The sequence below is a fragment of the Rhopalosiphum maidis genome, chromosome 4 (assembly GCF_003676215.2).
Source record: "Rhopalosiphum maidis isolate BTI-1 chromosome 4, ASM367621v3, whole genome shotgun sequence".
In the NCBI taxonomy this organism is placed as follows: Eukaryota; Metazoa; Arthropoda; class Insecta; order Hemiptera; family Aphididae; genus Rhopalosiphum; species Rhopalosiphum maidis.
The window spans coordinates 53228205-53245908 of record NC_040880.1 but is presented as its reverse complement, the minus strand read 5'-3'; the positions used below and the strand labels follow the sequence as shown (position 1 = coordinate 53245908).

Genomic DNA, 17704 nt, shown 5'->3' with positions numbered 1-17704 from the left:
ACGTTGATAATACCAACTTAGTATATTACTATTTTTTAAAAACAATAAAAAAAATAACTGATTTTTAGGTCATACTAAAATCGCTTAAAGTACATTGAATGTTAATATTAATTCATAAATTAATAATAATGATAATACAATAAATATGGCGTACGTATCGTATTATTCGTATTATATAGTTTTCGGTAAAAATCTATTTGTCCAAAATATATAAATACTAGAAATTACAATCAAAAACTGTATGTGTAACATAATACTTATTTGGTATTCCCTTTTTCCCGCTATTTTTGGTTTCTAATTAATTAAAAAAGCAGGTACTGGAGTTATTATATTTTTTACTAATGTTTTTAGTTTTTTATACGATCGTTTATTGGTCGTTGAATATACCTATAATTACAACTAAACTAGTATGTCTAATCGATATTTTAATTTATGAGGAATTTTTCTATGTTATTATTTTCTGGTTATATAAATAATATAAAAGTAACAGGTATGATGTTCGTTAACATTTTTTATTGTTTCTAGATGATTTTTAAGTTGTATCACAACCAGTTCTTAGTTAATAAAGCTTAAATTTCTATAATCTACAACCAATGAATTATACTAAAAAACATGTATGATTGATTAAAATATTATGTAACAAAATAGAATTATGTAAAACTTTATATATTTGCATTGAGTCCTTGTTTCAAAAATCCAAAGTTATAGTCCTAAATTTATTATCTTATCGTAATCATAATTTTAATTTTTAAATTTATTGTTGAAATATGATGATTCATTACTTTTATCTCTATTTATTTCAAAGATTAATTATAACGGAACACTTTTTTTTATTAAAAAAAAAAATCTTCATTTATATAATAAGACAAAGAAGTTTCTAAAACAACCTTAGTCATTTATATTTATATCGATAAATTAACTACAAATGTATATCATTAAAACTATAATTATTATTATTTTTTTTTTATCTCAATAAAACTTATCTTTGTGAATGTACAGTTTTTTATTACCATCATTATTAAAGTAATAAAATAAATATAAAACACTTATTTTTATTTTGAATTCGAATATTTATAATTAATGCTTAATTTATTGAAGTATAGTTAACTAAATTTCTAGAAATATAGTAAATCATAAAAATAATAAACTTGTAAGTACATTATTAATGATTGATAGTAAAAATTATAAATTAGTATTTATTAAGATCTTAATATATCTTGCATACATTTACACATACAAAATATAAACACATAAATCAGTTATATTATTCTTGTAGGTACCTACTATAATATATTGATTACTTTTATTATTTTTTGAGCTGAAAGAATGGAAAGTAAAAAGTGGGCACTTATATATTTTATACCTAGCCAATACTATTCTGATATCATTTAACTGTATGTTTTTCATAAATTCGAAATACTTACCGATTGTAACAATGTCCATTCAAATCAACATATTTTCATTATTAGTACCTAATTTCAATACAGACTATTAAAATTAATATTTACGCAAAAACATACATTCATATTTGTAAAAAAAGTATGCTTGTTAAATAAAAAGTACAACAAGAACATTAATAATTTATTATTGTCATTTTTATAATAATTATTATTAATGTAAGAAATTTTTGTACCAGTAACATAACCTAAATTGTATTATGTCTATAAACTCACGAGGTGTTTTAGTAAGTCTATAAGATTCCGAGTATGTTTTTTATTACCATTATATAGTATTATAAAAACGATACAACGTGGTGTTTCCTAGATATACTAAAATTCAAATACAATTTACTGCAAGAATAACTATAACTAATAATTTTATGTAATATGTTGTAATAGTTTATATAACTATACATAACCAACGAATAGATTAACTGTTTTATTTTGATATTTTATGGTCATAATTTAATCTACAAAAATTCTTATAAGTTTATTAAATATTTAATGTTTAATTATTGTTAATTATATTTATAAAGATAATAAGTTTCGTATCACAAAAGTCGCTGATTGAACGGTAAGTATAAAGACTCATTAGTCATTAGACACTAAAATTGTAACAATATTAATAAATTGAATAGTTTTTCGATAACCGTCGTGTCGTTACATCGTTGTTCTAGTTTCATGGCGTATATTATTAAGTTATAAATATTATATTACAAAGTATTAAATTAAAATAATAAATTATATGAAACACAACAAATATTCTTTAGAGTACAATTATAAATTATATATACATACTCTGGATGGTATTATATTATTTATGAACAATATTTTTTAAAAGAAATTTTAAGTATGTTAAACTTACACTCAAAAATCAAAATAATATTTTCAAATATCTGTATTTAAACATAAATAAACACTTTTTTGTTTTTATAATGTACTGTTCTTTTTTTCCATTTATAATACTTACATTCAAAATAAGATACCTAAATATTAAGGTAATAAAAAAAATTATAAAAATGTACACACTACGATTTTAAATTTCGAAGATTTAAAAAACAAAATATAAGTGGCATGTAGTATTTTTTATAGAAGACTATAAAACGCTACCACATCAAGAGAATTTTAAAAACGTTTAGAACCATGTTTAGAACATCTTCAAGGTGGACATTTTGAGCAACTATTATTAGATGAAAGTATGTAAAATAACAAATTGCAAGTAAATAAATACTAATTTTACATTCGTAGTGTGTACATTTTTATAATTATTTTCATTACCTTCATATTTAGCTATCTTATTACGGATGTAGGTATTATAAATAATAATAAAAAAAAAGAACAGACATAAAAACAAATAAGTGTTTATTTATGTCTCATATTATTATCTGTCTAAAAACAAATATTTAAAAATATCGAAAATATTATTTTGATTTTTGAGTGTAAGTTTAACATACTTAAATTTTTACAAAAACAGATTGATCTTAAATAATAAAAATTCAACCACTATAACTTTGCTAATTTTGTAATTAGAAAAAAAATTATGTGTAAAAATTGTTTAGAAAAAAATACTCAATCCGAATTTGTAAAATTAAAAAAATTGTGTTGCCATTTAAAAAAAAGTACGTTGTACCGCGCATGTGCGTAACGAAAGGGTGAACAAATTGACATTTATCTGTAAATTTATATTTAAGTACTATCTTATATTCAGCGAAAGCCACGTTTTAATACAAGATTATCCAATTGAAATATTTAGTGGTGCCTCTTAGCGTGAACACCTGTACCTATATAAAAAATTTTTTTTAATTTTGTGCGAAGCGACGAATATATATATTTTATAGTGATGTGTGTTTATAACAGAAAAATTCTCTGATTATCATGTCCGTGAAGTTAACTATTAAATTCGGTAACTTTATAATTAAAAAAAATTTAAACTTTCTGTGATGTGTGTTTTTGGCATATGTATACTAGATAAGTAGAAAAAATGCTTCGATTTTCAATTTTGAAGGTGGTTTCTTTTAATGAAAATTTGATCTTATTTGTACTTCAAAAGGCAAAAAAAAAATGATCAGTTATTTTTGTTTTTATGATGAAAAACGAATAACCATATTATACGCAGTACAATTTTGACTCTTTTTTAACTACCTGTTATCTATATAGATATTTAAAATTTAAATTTTTTTTATTGATCCAAGAGCTAGTTCAACTAATATTTTTTGATTAAGGATTTAATTATAAATTTGGTTACATAACTACATAATTGTATTTTTACCTTAGTTTCATGTACAATGCATAATATTATAATATATGAATAAGGCGGTATAAGCACTTCATTGACACCACGGTGGTATTCTATATAGTGACCGCATCGAGCGATTACCGCTAAAGAACTCTGTCTTCTCTTTTAGTTCTTATTTATCATAATATTAAATCTAGCTTAAATAATATTTATATTAACTGAGGATTCAACTATTTATGTTGTTATATATTACCTACGTAATGGTTTTATTCAATTAATTTTAACACATGCAACTTACTAATAAATGGCTGAAATTAATACAAATCCAAAACTATACATCTATAATTTAATATTACGAACTAACTATAGGCATTGGCCTACAATAACAAACAAATTTTCACCAAACCCGAAAAACCATACATTTAAGTACTAATCTTGGAAAAAGAACCATCCACGCACGGTTTGTTGCACAGTTTCTTACTTTGATTATTAAGCGTATTATTAATTGCAGTACCTATTAGATATATAACGGCATAACTTATTGTCAACTATTATAATATTATATTATCTCGTTTTATGATACGCGGTCATTGGTGTGTCAATGTCTTGGTACTAAATGAACCTATCTTTTTGCATGGGATTACCAGAAAAAAATCGAATTGTTGGAATAACCGACCATCCGAGATCGAAAACTTCCTAACGATATCATGTATTTTTACCCTACAGGCTTATTGACTCATGCATGAATGTTATATTATATTTTTCTCACCCAGACGACGTGCATAACCTTTCCGTCGCTACTCACTCATAATCCATATGAGTCATTTGCTGTATAAAAGTCTCATTAAAATTATTCGTATACTAAATTTTTTAAAAATAACAGAGAATATCAAGAAAAAGAGATTGTGTGTAAAGTTCAAAAGCGCCACGTGATATACGGTTACAGTTGGACTTTGGAAAAACGTCTCGTTATCTAAACAATAATAAATAAAAACATATGACTCAAATCGGTGTTATATATGATGGCGATGACAACGGTGATTATAATAATAAAATTAATCTACGATTACAACGCCTCCGCGGTCTGTGCGTGATGGAAATTAATAATCGGTTAATATTAATTAATGTTGTTGTTTCTAAAATTCGTTGTGATTACAACTCTGAAACTGAATTTGTATTATTCAATAACGAAATATTACATGAAGATTTTTGTGAACTATGTAATATGTAGGTATATTACCACAAATATTCATAATAGACTGAACTGCCACTGCATAAACTACTAAGGAAAGCCAGAATGACGTACTCATGGTTTATTTGGGTCTATGACACTAAAAATAGTTTTAGATAGTAGTTTTAAAGATATATATCCTAGAATTTTCATTGAACAGCACCATTTTCACAGCAAATCGAATTTGATAGAAAAAAAGGTATGTAGTATGTATGTGTGACATTATTTGAGTTATGTGAAATTAACTAAATTAGTCTATTTTCATATTAATTTAAAAAATAAAATAACTATATGTTCTCTGACAAGTTTATAATATTTAGGTAAAATGATTAAATACGTATTATTGTATCAATCAACCTAAAATATTATAATTTAAGAAAAATAATACATCATATTAATACACATTATCTTAGAAACTTTTCTTACATTAGTTTTAATATTTTCGATTTTTTATATGAACCGAGGTATAATGTAGTACAGGGTTGACGCGTTTACAACCCACTTTAGACCCACTATATAGTATTATATAGTATATAGATAAGCGAGTCTTATAATCAAATGAATTAATGTTGAATATTATTACGTAGTTTTATAGGCGTAGTGGAGACAAATCTAAATTTATTAATTATTAATTGTATTTTGCCTTTATTGCATATTACATATTATTAAATAAAAACAATTATAAGTACATATTATAATACTAAACTTTCATTATAAATACTAATTATTATTACCAATTAGTTATCATTATATTGAATTTTTAATTTATAATTTAATTAATAGTATGCATAATTAATATCCTCTTTATTATATTGGTATAGATTAAAAAAAATCAGTGATATTCGTTTATTTTTTATTTTAAATTAGTATTCCGGAAATATACTGCTCATACTCATAATATTGTATATATTATATTAAAATAGTACTCATTTTTGGTTTTCCAAAACCAATTTATTTTTAAATTTTACCAAAAAAGTTCCTTAATATTATTTTTTTTGTCTTATAACCGAAGTTGCTCACTACTTTTATAATCGGTATATTTTTTTAATGTATTTGGATACGTCCGTACCAGGAGATTGTGAGTCTAATAAGCCTCTGAATGTTAAATCCGTGACTCTTAAAAGCTGTGCCATCTTTATATTTATTGTAGTTAATTATTTACCTAATTGAATTTATTATAGAGTAGGTACTCTATCATCAATGGTAATTTATGGTGCTTTCAACCGTAAATACGTTAAATATTTTGTCTTACTATTACGAATTACGATTAATTTATGAAAAAGTAGTTTGTTAATATTTTTTTTAGACATTAAAGGAAATTATTGTACATAACGTATTAAATAATTCTATTACAATGAATTCATTATATTTCAAATCTTATAAAATGTCATTTTCACAATATTTGAATTTATTGAGATACCTTTTTGAGGTTTTATTCATTTAGAATGACATTACAGGTACTTTATACACAAAAATCAAAACCATAATAAAACCTATTTTATTTTTATTTTTCCCAAGTCAAAAAGTTCATTTTATCGTTTTGAAACAAACCGTATTAAACCTACCCATATTGTTGAACAATATCGAGTATTCGAGTATTCATAATAAGACACTATATAACTAGTTTCAAAAAAAAAATGTGAATAAATATGAACATTTTTATCAAGAAGATAATTTTGTACTTAAATATATATTTATTTATGTTTGGTCTATACGTAGAATAAGATTTTTTTGCAATTACAAGAACTTACTGTTGGTTGAAAGTACTTGCCATTGATTGCAAATATTTGCCATTTATTGTAAATACTTGACAACTTACAATCTGACAATGCTCGTATATGAAAATAATAGTACATAATGTATTAATATACATAGTATAACAATATATATATATATATAATTACCAACTGAATAACCCGGTTTCTCCTCGTGTGTTAATTAATCGATGTGTATGCCTAGCCATGTAAATATTATATTTTTTATAATTTAACTATTTATTAACTTAATTTATGATATTTATAATTGAAACGACAGATAAAATTAAATTAGAAATAATAAGAGTGATTTACTCGTAGGCTCATTCAGTATAACCTTGTGAAAAAAAAATCGTTAAATTCTTTAAATGACACGCTTAAAAAACTTAACCTTTAAATACAATCCCCTTAGACAAAAAAATGAAAAATCGGGTGACGTCGTGACACTCGGAATAGTGTTTGGAACATCTCTGTGAAAAAAAATTGGAAAACAGTTAAATAGTATCGTTACAGAATAAAAAAAAAGCCTATTATTCTTTTAAGAATAGTATATTATGGTATTCAGACGTTTACGAATAAATATTTGTTTTTCTGTTTTGGTTTACTCAACAAATTCTATAGTCTGTCGCTTATCATAATATTTCGTTGTCCTCTTTATAATAACATTTATGTGTTGACCGATCTCGGAATCTGTACTATACGTGTAATGTACGAATCGTTTCACTCAAATCGTCATCAATATTAATGTAAGTACGACGGATCCTACGGCAAACGATGTACACACTTTATTCTGAAATTCAAAATAGGCAGAAAAAAATATTCTATTTACTACAAAAACTCTTTTTAACACCATTTTTATAGTTATAATAATAATAATATAGTTATGATCTTATGCTAATTAAATATTTATTTTGTAAATTCTATTGGGTTTTGTATTTTGCATTATATTTCGCGTTTCAGAACAGAAACTTAGTTAGTGTGTGATTACGATTAACAATTAAAACGATAGTATTATATTATCGATGATCAATAAATATGTTCATGTATAATTATTTTACAACCTAACACCACCACTTCGATTGGTCATAATGCCGTACGTGGTTGGTTTACAATAGGTGGTGGACTGTGGACGAACACACAATCGCGCGTTCACATTTGACCATGTATACAGGGCGATTTTCGTTTTTAACCTCAAAAGTAAATGTCGATTTGATAGAAAACGTTGTTGGAAATATTTTGTTAATTTTAAAAACAACGTTTTTGGAAAAAAAAAATCATATTTCATCGTCATAAATGTTTAAAAAACAAACGTTGATACGTTCCAAGTAAATGAGTGTTTACCTTCAAGAGAATCACCGTGTACGTTGTGTACGCATGAATTTGTGTGTGTGTGTGTGTGTGCGCGTGTGCGTGTGCGTGTGTGTGGGTGTGTGTGTGTGTGCGTACCAGTTTTCCTGTGCGTGGTTTATTATTATTTTTATTTTTGTTTCCACTACGGCACAACCCATTAATTATAAACATGAGAAAATTACACAAAGATAAGGAAAATGGTAGCGATAACAATTATTCCCTTCTATGTGTAATCGTGGTCTTAAAACCAAGATTAGGGACCGGGGATAAATAATAGCCACTGAACACCGGACCGGAACGTCAGTCATCTTACGGACACGAGACACACGGTGCAACATTACACAGCTCGACCTTTCCATAGTTCTACAACAGTTGGACACACGTTGTGGTCAATATCGTGATTTTCACCCGCACCTGGTAACACGCTCTCTCGACAATTGTTCGACTTCGACTGCGTACCTATTTTGTACATCTCATTCGAAGTTCTTCGTCGATATAATTTATTTTATATTAGATAAAACCAGAAAATAAAGAAAATGTCGGAAGACGCATTCATCGTATCGCCCATCAGAAAACACACAGGCACCGTGAGTAATATAATAACTGTCGACAAGAGACAATAGTTTTTGATTCGAATTTTTTGATTTCAGATCATATTTTTGCACGGGCTTGGAGAAAATGGGTACGTAAACACCGAATAGTATTAAATATAAAAAAATAACAAATAGTTTAAGCACTTTTAAAGGCACTTAAAAAGCCGCAAACCATGTGTAATATTTTAAATGTATTTTTATTGATGCACACGGCGAGTTGTCTTCCGTTCGAAACTTGTTGGTAAAGCATTTAAACAATATTTTTCTTCGCATATATACATAATAATATATTATATTATAATACACACTTATTTATCATGATTTTTTTTTATAACTTTTTAAACTTGTTTGTTTAGTCACCGTAAAATTTTCATTAATATTGTCTAAAGAGTAAAGAGGTACGTACATTATACGTATGTTACAAACCGGTAAATGTGTATAAAACGCTCACCGTAGTTCGTTTGTTGTTAAATAAATCGCAGTAATTATAATATGTATTATATTATACTCATTCACTCACATACTCGAACTCCATACATATTTATTATTTCTATATTGTGATTGCGAGAGAAGAGATTAATCCTCGGATGTAAATAATTTTAAAAATATACACTTTTTTTATTTGTTTTAATTGGATATAATAGTTTTCTTTTTTTACTACAGTTGCTTTTTTTTACATTTACCTATACAATAATGATTTATATTAAATTTATGGTTTTTATCATTATAAAATGTATTTAATTAAACATTTTTATTCAATCATATATTTAAAAATTAAAATGCAATCGTGAAAAACAATTGTTAGGTTCGGTCCTACTGTGTAATATTATTATGTGCCCTATACAAAAACATTTAATGGAAGTTTCAAATCAATTAACATGCGAGATTGCATTAGTTGTTGATTTTACGTTAAATTAACTAAAATGGGACCGTTTTTTTTATAAAGTTACTCTTATGTTTTAGTAACATGTAATACATATTAGCTATAGGAATCGCAATATTATACGAGATTGGAAATAATTAAATGATTTAGTGTTTTTTTTATTTAAATTTCGCAAAATGTTGCGCATTGCCAATTTAATATAATTCTAAAACAAGTCATGACAATATTACTATAGAAAATTCTGTAATTCTATTTTCTAACGTTCATGCAAAATTATTACTATCTAATTAACCAACCATGAAAATAAACACAATATAAAGTATTAAATTCGTAACAATCACTGTTTTCCTGTTAATGGTACGTACATAAACACAATATAGGTGTTTTCATTTATTTCTAAACATTTATTTCAAGTAATTTCACAAAAGTTTAAATTTAAGTTATAACTGGGAATGTTTAAAAATTTACTTAGACTGTTATTTATTTATTTAAAAGTTTTAGTTATATCGAGTATATGGAATTGTAACTTGTAAGTCCTATTACAGCTAATGTCCAGGTGAAACGTTTTTAGAACTATTTATTTTATTTACTCAGAATCTAGCGATTTAAAAAAAAAAATGACTTACCTCAGATAAAGACTGTTTGATTATTCGATAAATACTTATATAATTATGACTTATTTACATAAACTTAATTTCAACTAACAAATCTTAATAACACCCTAGGTTAGGTTAACTAATATGAATTACATAATGATGTCTATTACACGTGCACTTATAGTATTTAGGTACCTACCCATCTTATTCAAATAAATCGTATAGTAATATATTAAATACACACTAAGTTAATAACATAATATTAATTATTAACGGACATCGCATATGATGTAAGTTGCAATTGAGTTGAAAAATGGTAATCGATGATTTAGATTTGGCACCGTTTTTACTATGAAATTTTATTTTTTCCTGTCGCCCGAACAATTAAGTTACAAATTAAAATTTACGGTCTAACAAAAACTAAATTCTTATTGGAGATGCATAGAAAAGATTCGTTGGCGATAAATTATTTTATTCCGTTATTTAGTTTTGGTTGTAAGCAATTTTACGCCATGTTTATCACCCCGGTTAGGTTAGGTTTCTATTCTAGTTTTCTACTGCACATAACTGCTCTTACAGTAATTCTTGTTTTAGTTTTTCCTATACGTTTTACTAGGCAACCGACTTATCCTCCAATCCAATTAAATAATAATCAGCCGAATGGTTTATGAACTTTGGTGTTTTATCGATTAAATTGTGCTACCAGTAGGGAACAAACACAAACACCTATTTTTAATATGTACAAAAAACGCGTTCGATCATGTTAATAGAAAATTAAAATATATACATGTTCAATACTTCTTTACCGATATATCAATTACATGTAGGCAATTGTGCATAGGTACAGCAAATAATCGATTAGAAAGTTTAAAAATAATACAATTATATTATTCAAATATAAATGCATTAAGTACGCATAGTTTTTCTATGAATTAGTTGGATAAGAACATTAAGAACTAGGTTTAAAAGATCGCCAGGTTCAATCATTATTGTTTCCTGCACAACAGCGCGTGTACTCTTCGTGTACGAAAGTTAATATTATATCTAGACAACTGACTGAATTCTATAAAATTTGCTTACTATTTTGAAAAATAAATAAAAATAGCAATGTAAAAGTTACATATATTTTGTTTTATGCATCGAGAATTCAAAGTATATATATATAATTGTATATTGCATACATTTGCATATTATATTAAATATTTTAGATTTTTATAGTGATATTTCCTCAGTTATTATAGTACTATTAAATTTTTTAATTGATTGTGTTTTAATAAAGGAAGTAACTTGGAAAAATATGATCAGATTTATCCGTAATTGTTTTTTTTAGATAACTTTGAATTGCGTGTAGTTTCATTAATTACCTAATTATAAATGTATTTTTTAATAATTTAAAATATACTTATTAACTATATAACAAATAAAAACAATATAATTGTAGTATTCTTATTTTATAGCTCTTACATTAATGCCTTGATTCTTATATTTTCTTGTTTCACGATCGGTACACGTCGTTCGTAAGACACTCGAATCAAAAAAAAAAAAAAAACGATGATTATTAACGTCGATTTCCATAGCGGAACAAAATATATCGAAAAATCCGCACACATAATTATAATATAAGTGAATAACTTGCTACATAACACTATATTATCATTATAATATACGCAGATGTCTACAATAAGTTTTTAATCTATAAAATATTATGAATGTCGGCGCGCTGTGTGTGTGTGTGTCTGCCCGTTATCGGATTCGAGTATTATTTATAACACGCGTTTTAATATGATATCCGATTCTAACAGATGGACAGATGCGTATCAACTGTAACAGTTTTTTCTATGCTATTATATTATTATAACGCGTTGCTTGCACGAATCTGCATGGATGTATACGATAGACGGAGACGGAAGACGATTCATACTTTTCATGTGATGTGATCGGATGCAATCATATAAATATTCCGTGGCCGATTATTATATAACGTTTTTTTATATTACAATATCACATAATTATAATTAGTAACGTGATATTCAATAATATTAATCGCACGACTTTGAGAACTCAAGGGGTTAACGAGCCGTTACACTTTGAGTCGCGTTCCTGACTACAATATTATAGGAGCGCATCTATTAATAAATTATAATATTACCTATATCATTATTATTATTATTATTATTATCACTCTTATTTCAAAATATCATACTGTTATTAATTTTATTAGTATTATTATTCACTATGAATCACCCGGTCGAATTGGTGTAGATGCGTTTATCTCATGTGTTTTAATAATAATTAAATTGAAAAAACATAATTTGGAACAATTTAACAATATTATATTAATATACTTATAATATAATTTCACTATATGTTGTTTATAATTGTGTCTTGTTTACAGGGAAAACTGGAAGCAAGTGCTCTCCAAAATGGTCAAACCCAACGTCAAAGTGATCTGCCTCAATGCGTGAGTATATATTGTCTCTATCTCCGCTTCGGTAGAAAAATATTAGAGCACACTTAAAATAAAAATATGTTCTTTATCAGTATTGAAGTACAGTTAATTCGGATCAAGTTGCCGAATTTGATATATCATTATTTAAAATAATAATAATTGAATTAAATAATTATTTGGATTGGAAAAAATTAGAAAACAAAATATTTTTTAAATAACCGTAGAGCATGTCAAGATTTCATTTAATGTACATACTCGTATGATTTTGTTCTATAAGCGTCTTTAATATATTTAAATTTGAAACGCAAGATATAGTCTTTATGATGTTTCAATGAGTCAAGCTCGTGTCATTTGATTAAATCTACTAACAAAAATATATGAGTGTATAATCTATAAAATGAAATACATTCATTTTTAAATGCAATTGACATACATACATACGTTTGTACACAAACGGACATATATATGTAGTTATACATAGTCATATGTATTTATAACTCACTCTCATTCACAGAAAGAAAATTCCGCTCACACTTAACAAGGGTTTCCCGACGGCTGCGTGGTTTGACTTAGCGTCGCTGGACGAGAACAAATTGGAAGACGAGACGAGTATCATGCGGGCAGTCGAAAAGCTGCATGACATCATCGACGAGGAGATCTCTTCGTCCAAAGTATCGGCAACTAAGACCATGTTGGCCGGTTTCTCGCAGGGTGGCGCCCTGGCTATGTATGCCGCACTTACCTACCACAAACGGTTAGCCGCCGTCATGGTCATGTCCAGCTGGCCGGTGCTCCGGCATACTATGCCCGATGTGAGTACTATTTGAGGCTCTAACAAGGGGGTGAAAACTGAAATCCTCGTCCGGCAAGCTGATAAAAACCTAACTACGGGGCAACTACCCACTTAAAATGTTTAAAATTAAAAATAACAAAAATCCTTGCAATATGTGTACACTACTTCAACGCCTATATTTTGTTCGGTATCGAATCTAAATTTTAATCTTATCCATTTGTCACTCCGTGCATCTATTCTCTCGATCACAGTTTTCGTATTCTTATGCACTTGTCATTCACGCGACTCGTTCGTTTTCGTTTTAAACAAGAAAATAATGACACAACATGATAGTTTTTCTTCTTGTGTTATCAATACAGGCGGCCATCAACAATACCAACACGCCGATGTTGCAGTGCCATGGAACTGAAGATCCGGTCATTTACTACAAATGGGGTCAACTATTGGCAGAATCCCTCAAGGAAATGAACCCCAAACACGAGTTTAAATCGTACGAAGGTTTGATGCACGCTGTAAACGATCAGGTATAGAAAAGTCAATTTAATAGAACGAATTCAGCGATGATATTATATTATTATTTATGTAATTGTACTCGTATTGTTATGATTAACTATATCGTTTTGTGGAGAAATATTATTTCGTTTGATTAATGTGGACGTAACATTAGGGTTAACACAATTATTCGTCTACAACAATTTGGACACCACTTAATATCAGACCACAGCGTAACGGTTATTTGGGGGGGGAAGGGTTGAGAATGATAGGGCTGCAGCCCTTACTATTCATTTAGGAAAATGTAAAAACATTTTTAGTTTTCTGATAACATATTATACATAGACGTGGCCATGTAATAAATTGAAATTTTCAAGTAATTTTATGTACTAACTTACAATATCAGTATAGCAAACTTATGGTGTGTCCTATAGTTAGGCATCCACTAAATAATAAGTTGTCATTCTCTCATCTCTCTCACTCTTCAAATAAAACCTTTGCTACACTATTGGTACTAGAGTTCATCTGCATTAATTAAATCGATTAATTATTTGACACGAAATTCAAAAGCATATAACACGTGATCGTAAATACGAAGTCTAACGAGTATTATCAACGATCTAGTTGAAAATATTACTTTGAATGTACGCCTATAAATACATTGTGCATGCCGGGTGGGATCACACACCATCTTTATTAATCCTATCTATAATTATAGGTGCATATTACATAATATTGGAATATTCACGATTACTTATAATACCAACAAAATAAGAAAAACTCCTGAGTGATTATTGAGTGATTTATTTATTAAATACATTTTAAAAGAATAGTCAAGGATTTATTTTCCTTTTTACAACCATCCGATAGAATATACTACGATTATGTATCAATTCGAAAAAAATCAGTACACCTCCGTTTGTATGGAGTATGGGGTACCTATTATTTGGTTACCTACAAGACACTGATCAATTTGTAAAATGTTTTTCATTTAATTACTCTTATAGCATTTTGCTGGTATTATTTTTTGCATAAAACAATTCCACGATTATGAGATTTTTAGTAACAACTGTTAAGAGCACGAATCAAGGATGCGCAAATTAGAACTGAAAATAGTAATGCTGATTTTTCCTTTTTACTTCGGCTGTATATAACATCATTCATGTCGAATAAAACGTGCACTATAGAATAATAATAGTATTGATGGTAATTAATAATAAATAATAATATCCATTTACTCAGGTACTGAATTATCTTAATGACCTATTGCTGCGTTTACGTAACGCGTTAGTTTTAAAATCATATGACCGACATACAATTGAATTTTTATCAATTTTATTTTTTTTTTTATTTTTAGGAATTACAAGATGTCAAAAACTTCATCAACAAAATATTCCCTTGATCAAATTATACATTATTCAGAAAAATGTATGTAGAATGAATTTATAGTTCAAAAACGTCTGAGAATTTGCAAATACATAATTTATTAGTTGTATATTTTTTATTATATGTTTAAGAGTATGATTTTTGTGTTCGTGTATTATTTTTGTTATTTTATCGTCATTTATGTGTTGACTTGTAATATGAGCAATTATATTTAACATGTCACAGGGAAAAAATATAAATAAAAATGTAAAATAAAACATGTGTCTATTTTTTTTTTTACAAACACTTAAAGGTACTCGGAAATTAGTTAATATAAATAAAAATTTCAAAATAATTTTTATCATATATTTAACATTAAATATACTCTATCATTAACAAAATTATTGAATAAAAAAAAAAATTAGCTTAAAATCACGTATTATAACTATTGTGCAATTTATATTATCTCGAATATAATTAATTAACTATTCATTTCGCAGGTTGGCTTGACTGTATTTTATATTTAACATTATTAAACTGTTTATAATAAAACGATATAAATCATTAACACAAATTTAGGAGAAAATAAAACAACGTTCAAACTTCAAACGTATTAAAAAAAAAAAATCAATTTTTTCGTTTTCGAGAGACGCGATTTTTAACACGGTTGTACGCGATAAATCATAAATTATCACCGTCTGTGCATATCATTATTAATATTTAATTTAGATAGGTAGGCTATTATACATGCTATATGCACATGGGCGGTGGCCTGCGGACTAATTATAAACATGTTTAGATAAGTTTTTCAATCGGTAAATATCTCACGCTCTACGACTTGTGCAACAATATAATAATTAATAATTATTATATTATACGGCCATAAGCGTGATGATGGTTATTTGCAATTTTTTCACCAAGTCTATCATCATGTGCTTTGGTGGGTCTTGGGTCAGCTATAGATAGGTTTATTATTATATATTTTTATTATACTCTTTTGGTGTTGATTATAACCACCATTACTTTGGGGGAAAAAAACCCGAAATTTTGTAACCATGGCCGGTCGACCACTTATTCGTGTAATAATATAATCACTCGGCTTGAAAAAAAATACAAAATTTCTCAATCACTTTCCAAATATTTATCAACTTGTTATCATTGACGGACTGCAAAATTCTCAAGCTGAGTTCATTAATCATCACATTGTGTGAGTAAAGACCCTCGACGCGGTCGATACTTGCCGGGAAAAAATAGCACTTTGCAGGCTGCGTCTAAGTCCACTCTGTTTTCTGATGGTATAAGAGATGACAGTAAACATTTCTGATGACCAACTCTTATTGTGCACGTAAACCATTTTCTTAGTGTGTTAAATTTTTTTTTATTATTTATATCATCAGTCGAGTGACCGTGATACATTCAATCCGTGATAATGAGTTTCCGACATTCCGTAGACGTTTATATTAATAAAGATTGTGGTCTTATCGCAGCCGTTTTAAGATCAGTTGCAAAATGAACGTTAAAATAAATTATTATACCGTATTCAGAACGGCATTAAATTAGTATAGGTCAAAGGTCACTAAATGGTGGTGTAAGTTCATTATAAATAATCAAAAGTGTTATACTATAATAAATTATATTTAAACAGATTTTATACAGAATTACGGATAACATAATAACGTGTATGCTATTGAATTAAAAAAATAATTCTTAAATTTTCAAATATGAATCGTCTTTTGTCCTTTTCCCGAAATTGATTAATAATATTGTTGAACAAGACATAATAATATATTTCTTTCCAACTATAAAAAAAAAACTCTAATACAATTATAATAGATAATATTGTAGTTAATAATTCGCTATTAGAAAAATCAAATTATCTTCTAAAACAATAATAATAATAATATAAATATATTAAATCTTCGATTAAAATACTTTTGTACTAAATGAGATTATTCTTGATTTATTTCAGACATCTTTGAAAATTATTTGCCTTAGAGCATTATAATTTATTCCATTATAGTAAAACAAAATGTTTTTTTTTTAAGTCATAATAGATGTTTTTGGTGCTCATACTAATCAAACAAAATACAAAACGTTCAAACACATTATGCAATATAAACAAACATGAAAATCTACGTCATTAATCATACGTTTCAGAACACTTCATTTAGGCATTTTCCGAAACCTATATACATAATACATCTATCGTAGCCAATTCGTGAAATTTATCTTTTCAATTATTTTCACGCATGTTTAGATTTTTTAAGTACGCTTCAAGACCATAACTCTTTAAAATATGTACTTGTAGATTTTAACTGAGTTTTAAAACTGTCCCGAAGTGAGTTACAAGTCTATATAGTATACACCTACTTATCGGTAGTATTGACACGAGATACCATTCATAATCAAATTTGTATTGTTACGTATGTATTTACCTGAAAAAAACAAATATATTTTTAAAAAATTGTTTAACTAATAAAAATATAAATTGTTATGATTATCAGAATAACGACAGATCCGTTT

The 17704-nt window shown here is 27.0% G+C and overlaps 1 protein-coding gene across 1 annotated transcript; it reads left to right on the top strand.

Moving 5' to 3' along the window:
- Window positions 1-8287: 8287 nt before the first annotated feature.
- LOC113557023 (acyl-protein thioesterase 1-like) lies at window positions 8288-15453 on the top strand. Its single transcript, XM_026962296.1, has 6 exons — window positions 8288-8597; window positions 8661-8692; window positions 12478-12543; window positions 13046-13343; window positions 13684-13848; window positions 15174-15453. The coding sequence occupies exons 1-6, from the start codon at window positions 8547-8549 to the stop codon at window positions 15216-15218; spliced, it is 657 nt and encodes a 218-aa protein (XP_026818097.1). The 5' UTR covers window positions 8288-8546; the 3' UTR covers window positions 15219-15453.
- Window positions 15454-17704: the final 2251 nt, after the last annotated feature.

Bases quoted from the DNA above. Each gene is read 5' to 3' on its own strand.
- LOC113557023 (XM_026962296.1), top strand. From the start codon at position 8,547: ATGTCGGAAGACGCATTCATCGTATCGCCCATCAGAAAACACACAGGC. The intron at 13,344-13,683 runs GTGAGTACTATT...TTATCAATACAG, and splicing joins TCCGGCATACTATGCCCGAT to GCGGCCATCAACAATACCAA. The intron at 13,849-15,173 runs GTATAGAAAAGT...TTTTATTTTTAG, and splicing joins TGCACGCTGTAAACGATCAG to GAATTACAAGATGTCAAAAA.